Here is a 14,439-nt window from a genome sequence, read left to right on the forward strand (position 1 = left end):
ATTCAAAAAGATTTTCATTATCACAGCATTTGACCACCATCAAGAGTTGCCTTGATTTTAATATTCACTATGGCATTTGAAACTGCTCTGTGGTTTCCAGGAGAAAACAAACACCAGAGGAGAGTCTGGTCACAGTTTATTTGTCACATCATTCACACGTTCGTTTGCAGTAAGATTCTGTTATAAAAACTCCAAACTCTGTAATACACAAAACATTACAATTGCTAAGAGATACAGAAAAAAGTTATCAAATTGTGCAATAAACATGAGATTTCCAGACCCTGCTAAAACACATCACATATCATCATGAGAAAACATCTGAATCTCAGAAGGTGCTGAATGAACATGAATTGCTCCAATAAAGTCCTAAAAGAGCAATTTTGAATATTTCTTCACAAAATTCTTTACCTACACGTTGATGATGATATTAAAAATGTTTCCAATATGGACTTTAAGTTACATTCAAAGGAACAGAGACAATGAGTGAGATTCCAAGAGTCAGGGCAGGGCTCACCTTGTTGCTGGCAGGGTACTGATGCGAGTGAAGAAAACAGAGGGCTCCACCTCCACGTGGAGCCCCAGGGCAAGGTTCCTGTAGTATCCTTCAGCATGTCCTGGTCCACCAGAGTACTTGAAGTTCAAAATGGCTTCCAGTGTCTGGAGGAATAAAAGTTAATTCCCTGTTAGCTATTTTTCACTACTGTGCATTTCACAAGTTCAATTAAATTAGGCCACAGAAGTGATTTGCAAATTTGCTTTCCTAACCCATCTATTCTGTTATCTCAGGAAAAAAGGCAATCTAACAAATAACTGCAGCTTAGGCAAACAGTTGCCTAATCCTTTGGAAAACTAAAAAGTGCAGCACAAAGTCAGCTGCACTTCCCTTTACATAATTCCTCTCCCTATCACATTCAACACCAAAAAACTAAAAAAAGTTGCTTAAAAGAGTTAGGGTTTATTCAATGCTGCTTTCCTTCATTCTCTTGAAAAATATTCACCACTTCACTATCTAATCAAATGGAAAAGCTTCAAAACTGGGGGGCAGATAAAGATTATACAAAGCTAAAATTCTCATGTCCATGAAGTAACAGACTGGAGCAACGCCCAACTACATGCACCTTGTCTCTGTGTTCATTTTATAGAAATGGCTGGCTAGTAAATATTTGAAATTATTCTCTAGCATGAGCCTTCTGCACTCATTGCTCTCAGCAGCACTGAGCCTTTACTTCTGTGAGAAAATTTGGGGCTTTGTGCCTTTCCCCTCGATGAACGGCATGGGAGCAGCTTCCCAGCACAGTCCCCACATCATCACCAGTGCTCAAACCCAGAACAGCCCTTTGATTGATCCAGAGAGATCATTCACCACCTCCTCTGTCATTATGTCCCTGAAATATGATTTGCTGGAAACAAGGTGAGCATTTGGGAAATAGCACTGGATTTTTTTTTTTTTTATTTCCTCTGGTTTTATTCTGGTCCTCAGGCAGCTGCCACTGCCACACCTCAGAGCAAGGACAGAGGCAGTGCCAGCCCTGCAGCCTGACATGGACATCACATATTATGCTGAAACCTGTTTATGGAAGGACAGACACTTCTTAAAAGGCTTTAGAAACAACACCAATTTCGCCTTTGTTCGGCTTTTAGCTCATTCTTTATAAAAAAAGGCCAAAAATGCCAAACTTCAAGTCAACAACTTAGCCAGCAAATCTATTTATCAGACACCATCAAGCCTCAGGAAGGTAAAAGCACTCTGCCTTTCAACAGAAGATTCACAAAAAATTTATGAGACCTGTTATTTTTTATCACAAGCTCTAAGGAACAATCTAAGGATTTTACAACTTACAAAAAACTCCAATTTTGTTTGATACCATTCTGTTTATAAGTCTGGCTGAAGGAAAAGAAACAGACATAGAATCATTTTCTTAAAATAACCACAGTCCAGTGATTTAAAGAACACCAAAATCAAGAGTTTAATGTTCTGCTGCATGTGTGCACTTAACTGTTCTGCCTATTTCCAACTCCCTTTTAAGTGGAATAATTTTAGTTCTTAATTTAGTGTTATTAAAATTCATGAGAGCCACCTTACAATACAAATAAAACCCTTGACTGGGCACTCTGGACATACCCATCTACTCTGTTTATGTCAATTCCTAATTTGTACTTAATGAACTCAAGTTTATGTTATGTCAGAAGAGCTAATCAATATTAAACACAAAAATAAAAAAGCACAAACCCATTCAAAACATACTTCATCCTAATTAACCAGCTGGACGATTTCATAAAAATCAGAGCCAGGCTCTGTAAGTACAGGGATCTGACACTGCTTATGCTGTAATGTGAGAATGGACTTCAATTTCAATTAGGGCATGGTGAAAACTCTGTGCATGTTCTGCATTATTGCTGTAATGCTCAGAGTCCTGCTGGGAGCAGCTCCATGGTTCCCTCTGCACAGCACCATGGAAAAAAGCTGCTCAACACGACCAGCCCTGTGTCATTACAGGTAAACACACAACAGATCTCAGCTTGAAAGGTCACAGAGCATCACTGTTCCAGATTCAAACTCCTTTCCATCCCAGACCAAGTGAAAAACCTCCAAAACACAACCATTATGTGCCACCGATGGGCAGGAGAGTTTAAGGGCACCATCATAATTTTGGTCCCTGTTGCAGTGAGGAATTTGTGGGGGAAATCCTGATGATGATGCTGTGTCTCCTGAAATCCCACTGGAGAGAACAAGGAAAAGGAAACCCAACCATCTTCTGTTAATCCAGACAGCAGCAGGACATCCCTTCCCACCCAAAATGTAAGATCTAACAGGGCACAGTAAAGACTGGGGAGACAAGAGATTCTGACAACTACAGAACACCCAAACCTCTTCTTTGTTTTCTGTTCTTTCTCTGGCCATGATGGTTTGCAGCAGTCTGTGAACGCGTGCATGTGCACACAAAGAAAAAGCATCAGGCAGACTTTACATCAGGACTGTAGATGGATGTGCAGGAGAGGAGATTGACTGAAGGAAATAATTATTTTTTTCAGGACCCTTCAGATGGTTAGAGAAAGCTTCATTGCTTAGGATTTATGCAATATGAACAGAACAAAATATTTTAAAAAACCCACAACAACTACAACAAAATTCAATCTCCTTTAAAACCTCAAATACTACTTCACCTATAATATGAAAGATTGATTTTCTATCTCTGTGATAGAAAAAGAAAATGCTACATTTTCATAAACCTACAAATTTCAGATAATTTACTACTCTCTCCCACAGCACCTGCAGAGAATAGCCCAAATGCTACAGCCCCCAATTTAAATAATGTTGTACCCTGACTCCTTGTGAAACCTACAGAAATCACAGCCTGAGCTGCAGATTCTCTTCATCCTTACAAATCCAAATAGCATTACTTAGAATTCTCCAATTTGCACCACTGCAGACTGAAAATGAGATGGCAGAATGTGAACACCATTCTTCCTGTAGATTATCTATGAAAAACAAAAGGAAGGAGAGAGTGCACCAGGCTTTCAGGGCAGGCAGGAAAAGAATATTGATAACTGTTGAACACATTTGAAATTCAGAAACCTGTGGACTTGGGGGGATTCTTGTTTTTAAGGCAGAGCTCCATTCTGGAAACTCAACAGTAAATATTTACTGTGATGGCTTTGGCTTGATACATTTTTTATTATTTCATTGGTCTTTCCTTCTATTGATGAAGAAAAGGAAACAAAAATGTTCCTGCATCTAAATTCCAAATGAGAGATTCTTAACCAACAGCACCCACTATCAATGACACCTACCAGAAATATTCTGCAGATAAATTATCAAAAATTCCTGGTTTGGTTTCTCATGCTTTTTTTCCTCCAAGTATTTTCAGCATAAAGCTGCACCAGTTTGTTGACTCATAATAAAATTTAAAGCAAAGCTAGAAAGGAACTGAGGTTTGATGCCACAAATGAAAAGCAACTCAAAAAGCAATTGGGCACTAAAGTTTCCTCACTCACTGGCACCAGTCAGTACCTACCTGCCAACATCTCAGTGATGACTCTGAGCAGCAACGCCTCTAATACTGATTTTTAATTGCCAATCCAGTTGCAATCCACAGCTCAGAGCAAGTATTTCTACTGAACTACTAGCACAGTACTTCCTCCACAAAAGCAAAATCAAATCTAAAGAGAATCTCTGTTGTCATTATATTGCAAGAGTTCTATTGTCATTATATTGCAAGGATTCCATATTGCTAGAGTTTCGTACCTCCTTGATGTTTCCTGTAGGCAGCTCCTCTAGGCACTGACTCCAGTTCCTCCTCAACCAACCAATCCACTCTTTTATATCACTCTTCTTATTGGCCTGTTAAAATCAGGCCTGCTCCTAATCCTTAATAATTAACCCAGCTGCAACTCTTTAGGGGCCAAGATTACATTCTATTCCACTTTCATTTACCCATACTGTATCCCCCTACAATTCCCCCTTTTTCTTTTAATTATGTAGTTGCAGCATTTCTAGAAGCACACATTCAAATAAATTAACATTATGACACATTCATACATTTCATTCAGAACTAAGAGTTATACAAATGTTCAGACAACATATTATAGTACAAATATATATATTTCTGGGTGTTGGTTCAGTTTTGCAGCTTTTCTCAGTTTACAAAGTACTTACCTTCAAAATCTTTTGTACGCATATTTAACAAACACTAATAGCTGCAATTGATATATTTAACCAATAGTTTAGTATTCAAGTCCTTTTCCCTGAATCCACAGGGTTATATATTCGAGTACTGCTTCCCCAAATCCATGGGGTCATCCTGAATCCACGGGGTCGTACAGTTTAGCATTTGAGTCCTTTTTCCCAAATCACGTCGGGGTCACCATTTGTCATCTTTATATTACAAGAGTTCTATTATCATTACATTGCAAGGGTTCCATATTGCCAGAGTTTCATACCTCCTTGATGTTTCTTGTAGGCAGCTCCTCTAGGCACTGACTCCAGTTCCCCCTTAGCCAACCAATCCACTCTTTTATAACACTCTTCTTATTAGCTACAGGAGTGGCCTGTTAAAATCAGGCCTGCTTCTAATACTTAATAATTAACTCAGCTGCAACTCTTTAAGGAGTAAGATTACATTCTATTCCACTTTCATTTACCCATTCTGTATCCCCCTACAAATTTCCACCTAATTCTACAGATTATTGCTGCTCATGCAGAAGTTGGAATGTTACTGAGAACAGAAAAGTCCAAAACAGACAATGATAAATTAAATAGAGAAATGAATGGGGGGAAAGCTGTGTGAAAGGTATTTCTAGTGCTGACAAGTGAAATATGGTGCTCAGCCCTTTCTCTCAACTGAGAGATGATTGACTGAATACTAGACTCAAGAAAATTTGCCCCCTCTAAAAAGTGCTCCAGTTCTGTGTGGCAAATAGCACAATTTTACGTCAAGAATTTTCTTACACCAAGAGCATGTTAAGGAACTATAAATCAAGGATATAAGGGCCCACCTGCAGAGATGCAATCATTATATGCTCTAGGTGAAGGAAAATAAAGTTTCCATAGAAGAACACAAAGCATCATCATCATTTATGAGCAAGGCTCACATACACTATGTTTTCAGGTCTTTTCTAAATTCCCTTAGTACAGTAAAAATGACACTAAGTAGATCTCAGCACTTAATAGAAGATGAAATGTCAGTGCTACAGGCAGTTTGCTCCCAAGAAACTGCAGATGCTGACTGCAGTGACTGAAGAAATACCAGACTGTAGCACTACAGACTCCTCCTTAAATCCACAACACTTAAAAACTAAAAACTAAAGGGGAAAAAAAATAGCATGAAGACCAGACTCAAAATACACAAATTCAGAACATAATCTTTCCAGTTTAGCTTCTGAATGGCTTTTAGAACACAATCTCATTAATGAGTATAATTTCTCATGCAATTAGGGCTTGAAATTTAAAAAAAAAATAATTTATTCTAGGTGTGTAACCTTCCAGTACACCTTCCTTTGGGAAAAAAAAAAATACTGATTACTTGCCCAACTGTAAATATGATTTATTCCCAAATCCTATCCTACTCCTGATGTTCTTCTCTCTCAAACTCCCATTAGCAGCTCTGGCTCCACACATTCCTAAGCGTTCAGCCATTTTTTCTGACTTTAGCCCCTTTTCTCACCTGTTGCCTTGTGATTTCTGGTTTGGGTGTGGTTTTTTTTTCCTTACTTTAAACCCCAATTTTGTTAAGTTCTCTCTGCCTCCCTCCCTCATTCCTCTTCTTCTCTGACCATTCCACTCTTATTCTACTCTGAGCAACAGTCAGTAAAATTCTCATCAGTAAAAAAAGAGAAATAAAAAATTGATACTTCATCAGTTCTATCTCACAAAAGGCACCAGAGGATCTGTCTCAACAAAATTAATTTCTCCATTTGTTCTGCTGGGTGGAATGCTGAAAATCTTTAAAAGAGCTTTGTGTAAATAAACCATGGATCAGGAATTTCAGCTGCCTAGCTGTAACTAATTAAATGATCTGGCAGTAACGAGGAGAAAGTGAGTTTCTCTAATTAATCACACTCTTTCCAAGGGCAGCAGGTGACCCTGGCAATGCTCAAGCTCCTGACAACAGCAGAGATGTCCCCAAAAACGTGCAGAACTGGATCAACCTCAAAAAGTCCTGCAAGCTTTTAATCCAAGCACATGGGATAAGCTGGTCCAGGAACACGTTTCAAATACAAATACAGGGCATGGACACAGCTGAATCTTTTTTATTTTAAGGAAAAGGCTAAAAAGTGAGCATTGGGAAGGAAATGGAGATGCCTAAATAGCTGAAACCAAGGAAGATGAGACTCAAATACATCAAGCTTCCACTTTGGAGCAATTTGTGAACACAAGGACTGTGTCTATGTTTAGCACTGAGCTCCAATCCCAGTCCTGGCATTTGGAAATGCACACAGCTCTGCTTGTGTATTCATCTGGCTACCAAAGTTAATATAGATTAGCACTTTCTTGAGCTTTATTTACAAAGGTCTAACAAAAGAATTCCTGTCATTTTTGCTTCTTCCTCTCATCACTGAATCTACAGCCCATGGTTACACATGATAACCTGACAAAGAATAAAACCTATATTTTAAAAAAGAGGCTTAAAGGATGATTTTGTGTAAAAAGAATGAGGCTTAATAGCAGTGTTGGGAGAAGCAATTGGTGCATCTATGTCCATGGGCTGAATATCCTCCTGCCCACTTGCTCTCAGGAGGATAAAAGGGGAAACAAAAAAAAACACTCCCACACAGCTAAAGAGGAAAAACAGAGACACTTCTGGATACCTTCAAATCCTATAATTCTACTTGGGAATTCTACAAAAATCTCCAATCTAAGAAGAAAAAAATCTGACAGTTAAATGACAGAAGTATTTATTCCTGTCTTTATTCATCCCCAAGGAAAGAACAGCACTGCTGGAATCTGGGATTTGAGATCTGCACAACTCCTTAGCATGGAGTCTCTGGTCCCAGCTCCCTGAAGGACTTGGATCTTGATGTCCTCAAAGGGTTAATTCAAGGTGAGTATTGTTTCAAAATTGAAAAAAAAAACTGTTTCTCTCTAATGTCTTTAGTGTCTGGCACAATCTTAGGCTGCCATGAGAGGTCCATGTTAAGAAATGAATTTGAACATATTTATATATTTTATATTAAATATTTATAAAGTTTTCTGCCTGCAGAAATGCCTACCTCATTATTGTTATTAAAAAGTAATAATATATTGAATTTTTACATGAAAATAATTGGTAGGATAAAGTACAGAGGGATATCACAGAATCATAGATTCACTAAGGCTGTAAAAGACTTCCAAGACCATCAAGTCCAACCATGGACTTGAGAAAGGCAGGGAGAGATCCATTTGCTTTGCAGAAAGAGATTTATTCATTGCAGTCTCACTGGACAGTATCAATCTCTTCACTCATGGCTAACCTGTCTTATTTTCTGATACACAAAATGTCCTTTAGGTTTTTTGTTTTTTTTTTTTTTTTTTGTTGTTTTTTTTTTTTTTTTTTTTTTTTTGCTAAAACATAAATCCTATACTTTTGTTTGCATGCCAGTCCTGAAGCAAATCTGAATCCACTGGAATACTTCATTGATCAAGGTAGAATTCCAAATTTTGCCCAAGTAAGAAAAGGAGACTCTCCCTGTAGATATTGTTCCTTAGAGCACCAAACAGTGCAGTAATTGATAGCAGGAGCCCTGATACATGCATTACAAAAAGGATATGCATATGTAATGATCTTGTAGTGCATATGTAATCATCCTCCTGGACCCAACTGCAGCACACACTCTCCATGCTAATTTTTCTCTTCTCTATTCCACTGAAAATACACTTGGCAACTACAGAAGCCAGGATAAAATTCTTAACAACTGATTAAGCAATGAAATAAATTGTGCCTCTGCAGCAAGTCAGACCTTTACATGTACAAATACAAACAAAGCCCACATTGCCACTCCTGTTAAGCTTCTCTATCAGTCTGCCACACAATTCGATGTCATTTTTGGCACCTGTGTTAACAGGTGACTTTGCACACCCAGGTTAGTGAAGAAGGTGCCTGTTGTGTGCAGCTCTGGTGCAGTGTTACTCAAGTGACTTTCAGCAGCAATTCTTGCACCATACCAGGGTTTATGGAGCTCATCCATCCACATTTCTGTCTAGTTAAACCCCCGAACAATGAAAGTGCTGCATCTCTCAGCAAAAATAGCACAATGGCAAGTAGCTGAAGCTAAATATAGCTCCTGCAGGCATATACTGGGAATTAAATAGTACATTTCACCCCTCCCCAATCCTAAATCAGTAAGCTTCAACAAGGAATCTCTAGTGAATACACACAGGAGCTCAATAAATCCCCCTTAAGCTTACAAGGCATATTCTGAATCTGTGCAGGCTAAAAATAGCTATGTTTATAATGAGAATGGAGATGTGAGCAGAATAATATTAAGTTTAAAGGCACGGCTGGTGTAGTCATTCTGCATTAACAAATAGGGTGAATCAAAGGTCGCTCTGACAAACAGATACACAGGTTGACAGATAAAATATAATATCCAGCAATCTTGTACTGAAGAGCATTCATCTCTCATTAAACTCTGCATTTCCTAACTGACTATTGCAACCACACATTCACAAGTGATTTTGTGCACATTTTTTAGCTGGAATACAAGTTGTTAGCTCCTAAAGACAGAAGGCAGGAATACACAGCATAATTCCCCTGGACAATATTCCCTCCTAGAGCTTCAATCCCTCTGGAAATATTCAGGAAATACATAATTATTTTTGTTGCATTAATCACAGAATTCTGCCTTCTTTAATTAAAGGTAAATTGCATCCAGGCCTCCTGGGTCCCACTATTGCAGATGGATGCCCAAGAGGCTGATGCCCATTCTCAGCTGCCTCAGAGGTTTTACCTCCCTCAGCCTGGGTCCCAGCACTGCTGACCACAGCTAGCACAGCATCTCATTCTTGGCTGAGCTACAGATGAGAGATTAAAAATAATTTAAACACAAGTAACTTTTTATGTGGAACATTCCCATGGAGAGTTTTCTGTCTGCTGACACTAAACTGCAAAATGTGTTAGAAAAACATGCTGGGGAACAAACCCTGCATGCTTGTCTTGGAGGATGAGAAGGAATGGAGGGGCAAGTCAGAACATATATTCCTTAATAGCTTCTCTGATTCTGAAATCAAAGAATGGCATCAGTTGGAAGGGACCTTAAAGACCATCTCATTCCAAACCCCTCTGGCATTGGGAATCCTTCCACTAAACCAAGCAGCTCAGAGCCTCATCAGTTTGTTCTAGAACAATCTGGGGATGGGGCAGCCACAGCTTCTCTGGGCAACCTGTGCCAGGGCCTCACCATCCTCATAGTAAAGAACGTTTTTGCTTTTATCTAAAGCAAGCCTACTCTCTTTCAGCTGGAAGAGCCATTCCTCTTTGTCCTGTCACTCCAGGCCTTGCAGTCTCTGTCCATCTTTCCTGTTGGCTCCCTGCAGGTACTGGAAGGCCACAATGAGGTCATCCCAAGACATCTCTTCTCCAGGCTGAATAAACCAAATTCTCTCAGTCTTTCCTCACAGCAGAGCTGTTCCATCCCTCCAACTCTGGACTTGCTCCAACAGCTCCACATCCTTCCTGTGCTGGGCCCCAGAGCTGGACAGTGTGGGTGGGGTCTGACCAGGGCAGAGGAGCAGAATCCCCTCCTTTGATCAGTGCTTTGGATAAATCCTGCCCTGACTCTGAAGTAGGAAGGTGGAAACAGAGAATAAATACAGGGACACATGTTGATGAAGAAATCACAGACATACACACACCCTTCCAAGGGGAAATTTGTCTATGTGAGACCACCTGGTTCTCCCAGCAATGGCTAGGGATGTGCTGGGGGCTGTAAAGCAGCATCACTGCACCTATTTCCTCACTGAAACCTTAGGTTAGAGGGTACATATGTTGTTAGGGGTATGGGGTATTATCATAGGATACATTTGTACTTTGAACCTGTTCAGTTCACCCTCCAGGCAGAGTGCCCAAGAGTAAAGGCACAAATGCTGGCAAATCCTTCTCACTAAAGGCACATCCCAGGGAGAGGCGGATAAAACCAAGATGTGGGCATAACAAAGAAACATCTCCAGCATAAAAACCCCACATGTCATGAAACCCTAAATGAAATTACATATAATTACATATAAACCCAGTAACAATTCAGAAAGAACTTCAGTAAAAACCAGAAACAAGTGCTGAAGAAGTGACTGCCAGCTGGGACTGACACCTCTGCTCACTGCTGCTGCTCATTCACAGGCAGGTCACCTCTCACCTTGGAGAGAGTGAGCACAGGACTTTCTCTGGCTCCACAGCACATCTGACTGCTCCAGACTCAGCAAACAAGCATGCCCTCTCAGAACATATTCCCAGCTTACCAAGTGAGACTTTCACAAAGCTCTATAACACTACTAAGGTCTGCAAATGGTGAGTCCAGGGTGAGTCCTCCTCCAACCTTCCCACAAAAGCAACACCACCAACCCTGAATAGGCTGATATGCAACAACCTCAAGTCCCTGGGTAACACCAAAAAGTTATTCACTTTTGTTTTTCATGCCAAAGATTTCTATGCTGTTTTGTTCTTCCTCAACCCCTTCTCTGTTCCTTCTATTTCCACCATGTCCTTTGTGAGCAAAGAGGGTAAGATTGCACACAAAGAGGGAAAGAAAAAACTGCTTGGTTTGCTCTCTATTCCTTTACTTTCTAATATTCTATTCCTAATAATTGTTTGTCTTTGTACAGCATCTCATGCTTCCAATTTCATGTATTTGGAATTAAGACTCCAAATTCTTCATGTGCATTAACTTCACCATGCACATGTGGATCAGTGCTGATCTTCACCTCAAACTTTAACCCCCCAGCCCTATTGCAGGATAAGCCTGTAATCCCTGAGAGCTGGTTTCCATGTGTGCTACCCTTGCTGATCTTTGGCAATTCCTCATCACCCTAATGCTCAGATCCTTTAAGAGCATGCACAGGCACAACACAGCCCTAAGGAATTAGGGAGGAGCCCACCCTGCAGGGTGCAAATGAGCCCCTTATCCTACCTTGAACCAGCTCAACTCATGATGGGACCTGCACATTCATCTCACAGCACACTTGCCTCTCTCAAAGAGCTTTTTGTCAGTCTCTGGGAGTGTTTTAGGAATCAAGTGAGCAGTATCAATGATTTTCTGTTTGTTCAGGAGCTCTGAATATAGAACAGGGACAGATTTGCTTACCGTGATGCTGCCCTTCATTAACAAAACCCATTTCAACAGTTCCCCAACAAATGTATCCTGTAATAATACCCTATACCCCTAACAACATATGTAGCCTATAACTCAATATAATAACCCCGAAACTCTGCAGTTTCACTTCTGGTTTTACCACATTTACCAACAGTAAGTGTAAAGTAACTGTTTTAATTGCTCTGCTTCCCCAATGGCAACATACAACTTAACTTGCCAAAGTTACAAACTTTTGAACCATCAGAGAATATGAAAATAATATTCCAGACTAAGAAAGAAGAATCACATGCACCCCTCTATGAGCACAAGGTCTTACAGAAGTCCAGAGTTTCTATTTTACATCGCAGGGATCCATCCCATACAAATGGTTTTAGGAAGGTATCAAATCCATACACTATTCAAAACACTCTGCTGAAGAAGCCAGCTCCTTTCACTATGTGTATAATTTTTATTCATAATATTATTGTAGTACACTCTGAAGAAAAAATATAGTAACACCCTAAAGGATAAAAATCCTCCTCTTCAATAACAGAAGTATCTTTAAAAGAAACAATGCATCCCGCAAACCAGAAAAATAATCAATTCTATAGAAGATTCTTGGAACTGATAAGATTTTTATAGGAGATCTCTTTGGAATTCTTGGGTTAAATAATCCTCATTTTTTTAGGAATTCCTCTGATTAGAAGGGATAAGTCCAATTAGTGAATTTTCAAAAGTAGAAGAAAATGAAGAAAGGGGCTTTAAAAGAGGAATGCTTGAACAATTTTATCTCTAGATCTGTTTATTCAGCACAGACATTAATACATAAATATGAGAGACTGAGCACTTCATATTTTTCAGCTGCTGCTTGGGTTGGAAAAAAATGCTCCAGTAGCACAATCAGTTTTAAAATCAGTAAAGTTACTGAGCTAAATTTATCACTGATTTAATGAGTTTAATGTGGAATGAATAGCACAAATTCCTTCTCCTTAATATGATGATCAAAACTAACAGAATAAGAAAATAGTGAAATTAGTTTTCAAGAACTAAGACTTCAGAAATTAAATCTGTCCTCTACTCTGGCTAGAAATGGGTTCTTTGAGTCGCAGAAAAACAACACTTTCCATTCTGATATATCTTCTTTCCCTGGGCAGGCTCTTTGAAAGCAACCAAGCCTTTAGTTACACCATTGAAACACAAGTCAGTGCTCCTATAAACTCTCTGTATGTGATTCCCTCAAAGGTTTCCCCCAGGACAGGGAATCTGGACTTAGCTCTTCAGGAAACATATGAAAAATAATTGCAGATATGAGTCAGACATGGAGATGACACTATAATTTATTTCCACTCTTTGCTGTCCCCATTTTGGCACAATTCAGCCAGGTGGACACAGCCTCTGCTGGCTGGCTCCAGTTCCACCTGCACTGAGGAGCCCTGAAGGCTGAGAATACACTTTAAAGTCTGTGATGTTACCAAAAAAAAAAACAGACAAATTTTCCAGAGGCAAAGGTCACAAAGCAAATGAGAGGTGTAACACAGTGCTCTCTCAGAAATACAGATTTATAAAAGACTTGTCAGTGACAATTTGACCAGTCTGCAGCAAGTGTTTCCTGCTCATTTCTGAGCATGAGCTCAGACAATACTTGAACCATTCCTGTTTTCAAGCTGTCACTACTGATGCATCTGTATTCTTCACACAGAGCAATAATGCTCCAAAAATAACAAATGATCCTACAAAAAGGTAGGGAAGGAAGGGAAGGTAGGGAAGGAAGGGAAGGACCTGGTACCTGATGTTTAAACCACTATTTTGATTTTATTTAGGATGCCAACTTAATTCCCAGCCTAAGTGGTTAGCACACACTTAAAACGATTACAAATGCTTACTTAAAAAACACAATGAGTCATCTCTGATCACTTCATAAATATGCAGCAGGAAACTCCCAAACACTGACTCATCACTTCAGAGGTTTAAAACACAATCATGCATTTTCCAACTGTTACTCATACTCGATTAAATCCTAAGCAAAACCCATCCTTGTTCTGTGAATTCCACTTGACCACCCATTAAGCCTGGCAGAGAAAAGAGCACAATGGGAGGCAGAAAATTGGGAAGAGTGTTGATTCTTAACAATTCCTGTGGAAACACTATTTCATCTAAACATACTTGGAAAATTCTTTACCTTGCAACTTATGCAATGAGTGGCTTTTGTCTTTACCTTATTTTGAATGAATGACTCACTGAGGAAAACAAACAAAAAGCAAAACAAATTTGACAACTTGTTTTAATCTAGAAAAAAAGAAAAACAACATGCAACAATCTCCAAGTTTCTTCTCCATAAAATTCTATTTGTGTACAACTATTTAGAGTTGCAACTCAAGAATCCTGGTCAGACAATGCACTGAGATGCTCTAGCTACCTATTCCTACAGGATTATGATGCTAAGAATACATGTTTAATGGGCTACTCTGATAAATATCACCATAATACTTCTATTTCATCCTGAAATTGATTTTTGTGAAATTTGGCATAACTAAAAATGTTGTTACTGCAAACATTGTGATTTCTGTAAAATTAACAAGAACTCCTTATAATTTTCCTAAGGCTTAGTAAAATTCTGGCTTTGTTAGAAATCATTTCACCAAAAGGCAAGTTAATGTATCCACACTGTAAAAAACACAG

General features: G+C 39.2%; 1 protein-coding gene across 2 annotated transcripts in view; it reads right to left on the bottom strand.

Annotated features, from left to right (window-relative positions):
- TRAPPC9 (trafficking protein particle complex subunit 9) overlaps positions 1-14,439 on the bottom strand; it is a 447,408-nt gene that overhangs the window by 301,783 nt on the left and 131,186 nt on the right. For both annotated transcript variants that reach the window (XM_058802185.1, XM_058802177.1), the window contains one exon: positions 515-657. In XM_058802185.1, the coding sequence (XP_058658168.1) occupies positions 515-657 (143 nt within the window). The remainder of the gene's footprint in view (positions 1-514; positions 658-14,439) is intronic.

Source organism: Ammospiza caudacuta, chromosome 1 (assembly GCF_027887145.1).
Source record: "Ammospiza caudacuta isolate bAmmCau1 chromosome 1, bAmmCau1.pri, whole genome shotgun sequence".
Classification (NCBI taxonomy): Eukaryota; Metazoa; Chordata; class Aves; order Passeriformes; family Passerellidae; genus Ammospiza; species Ammospiza caudacuta.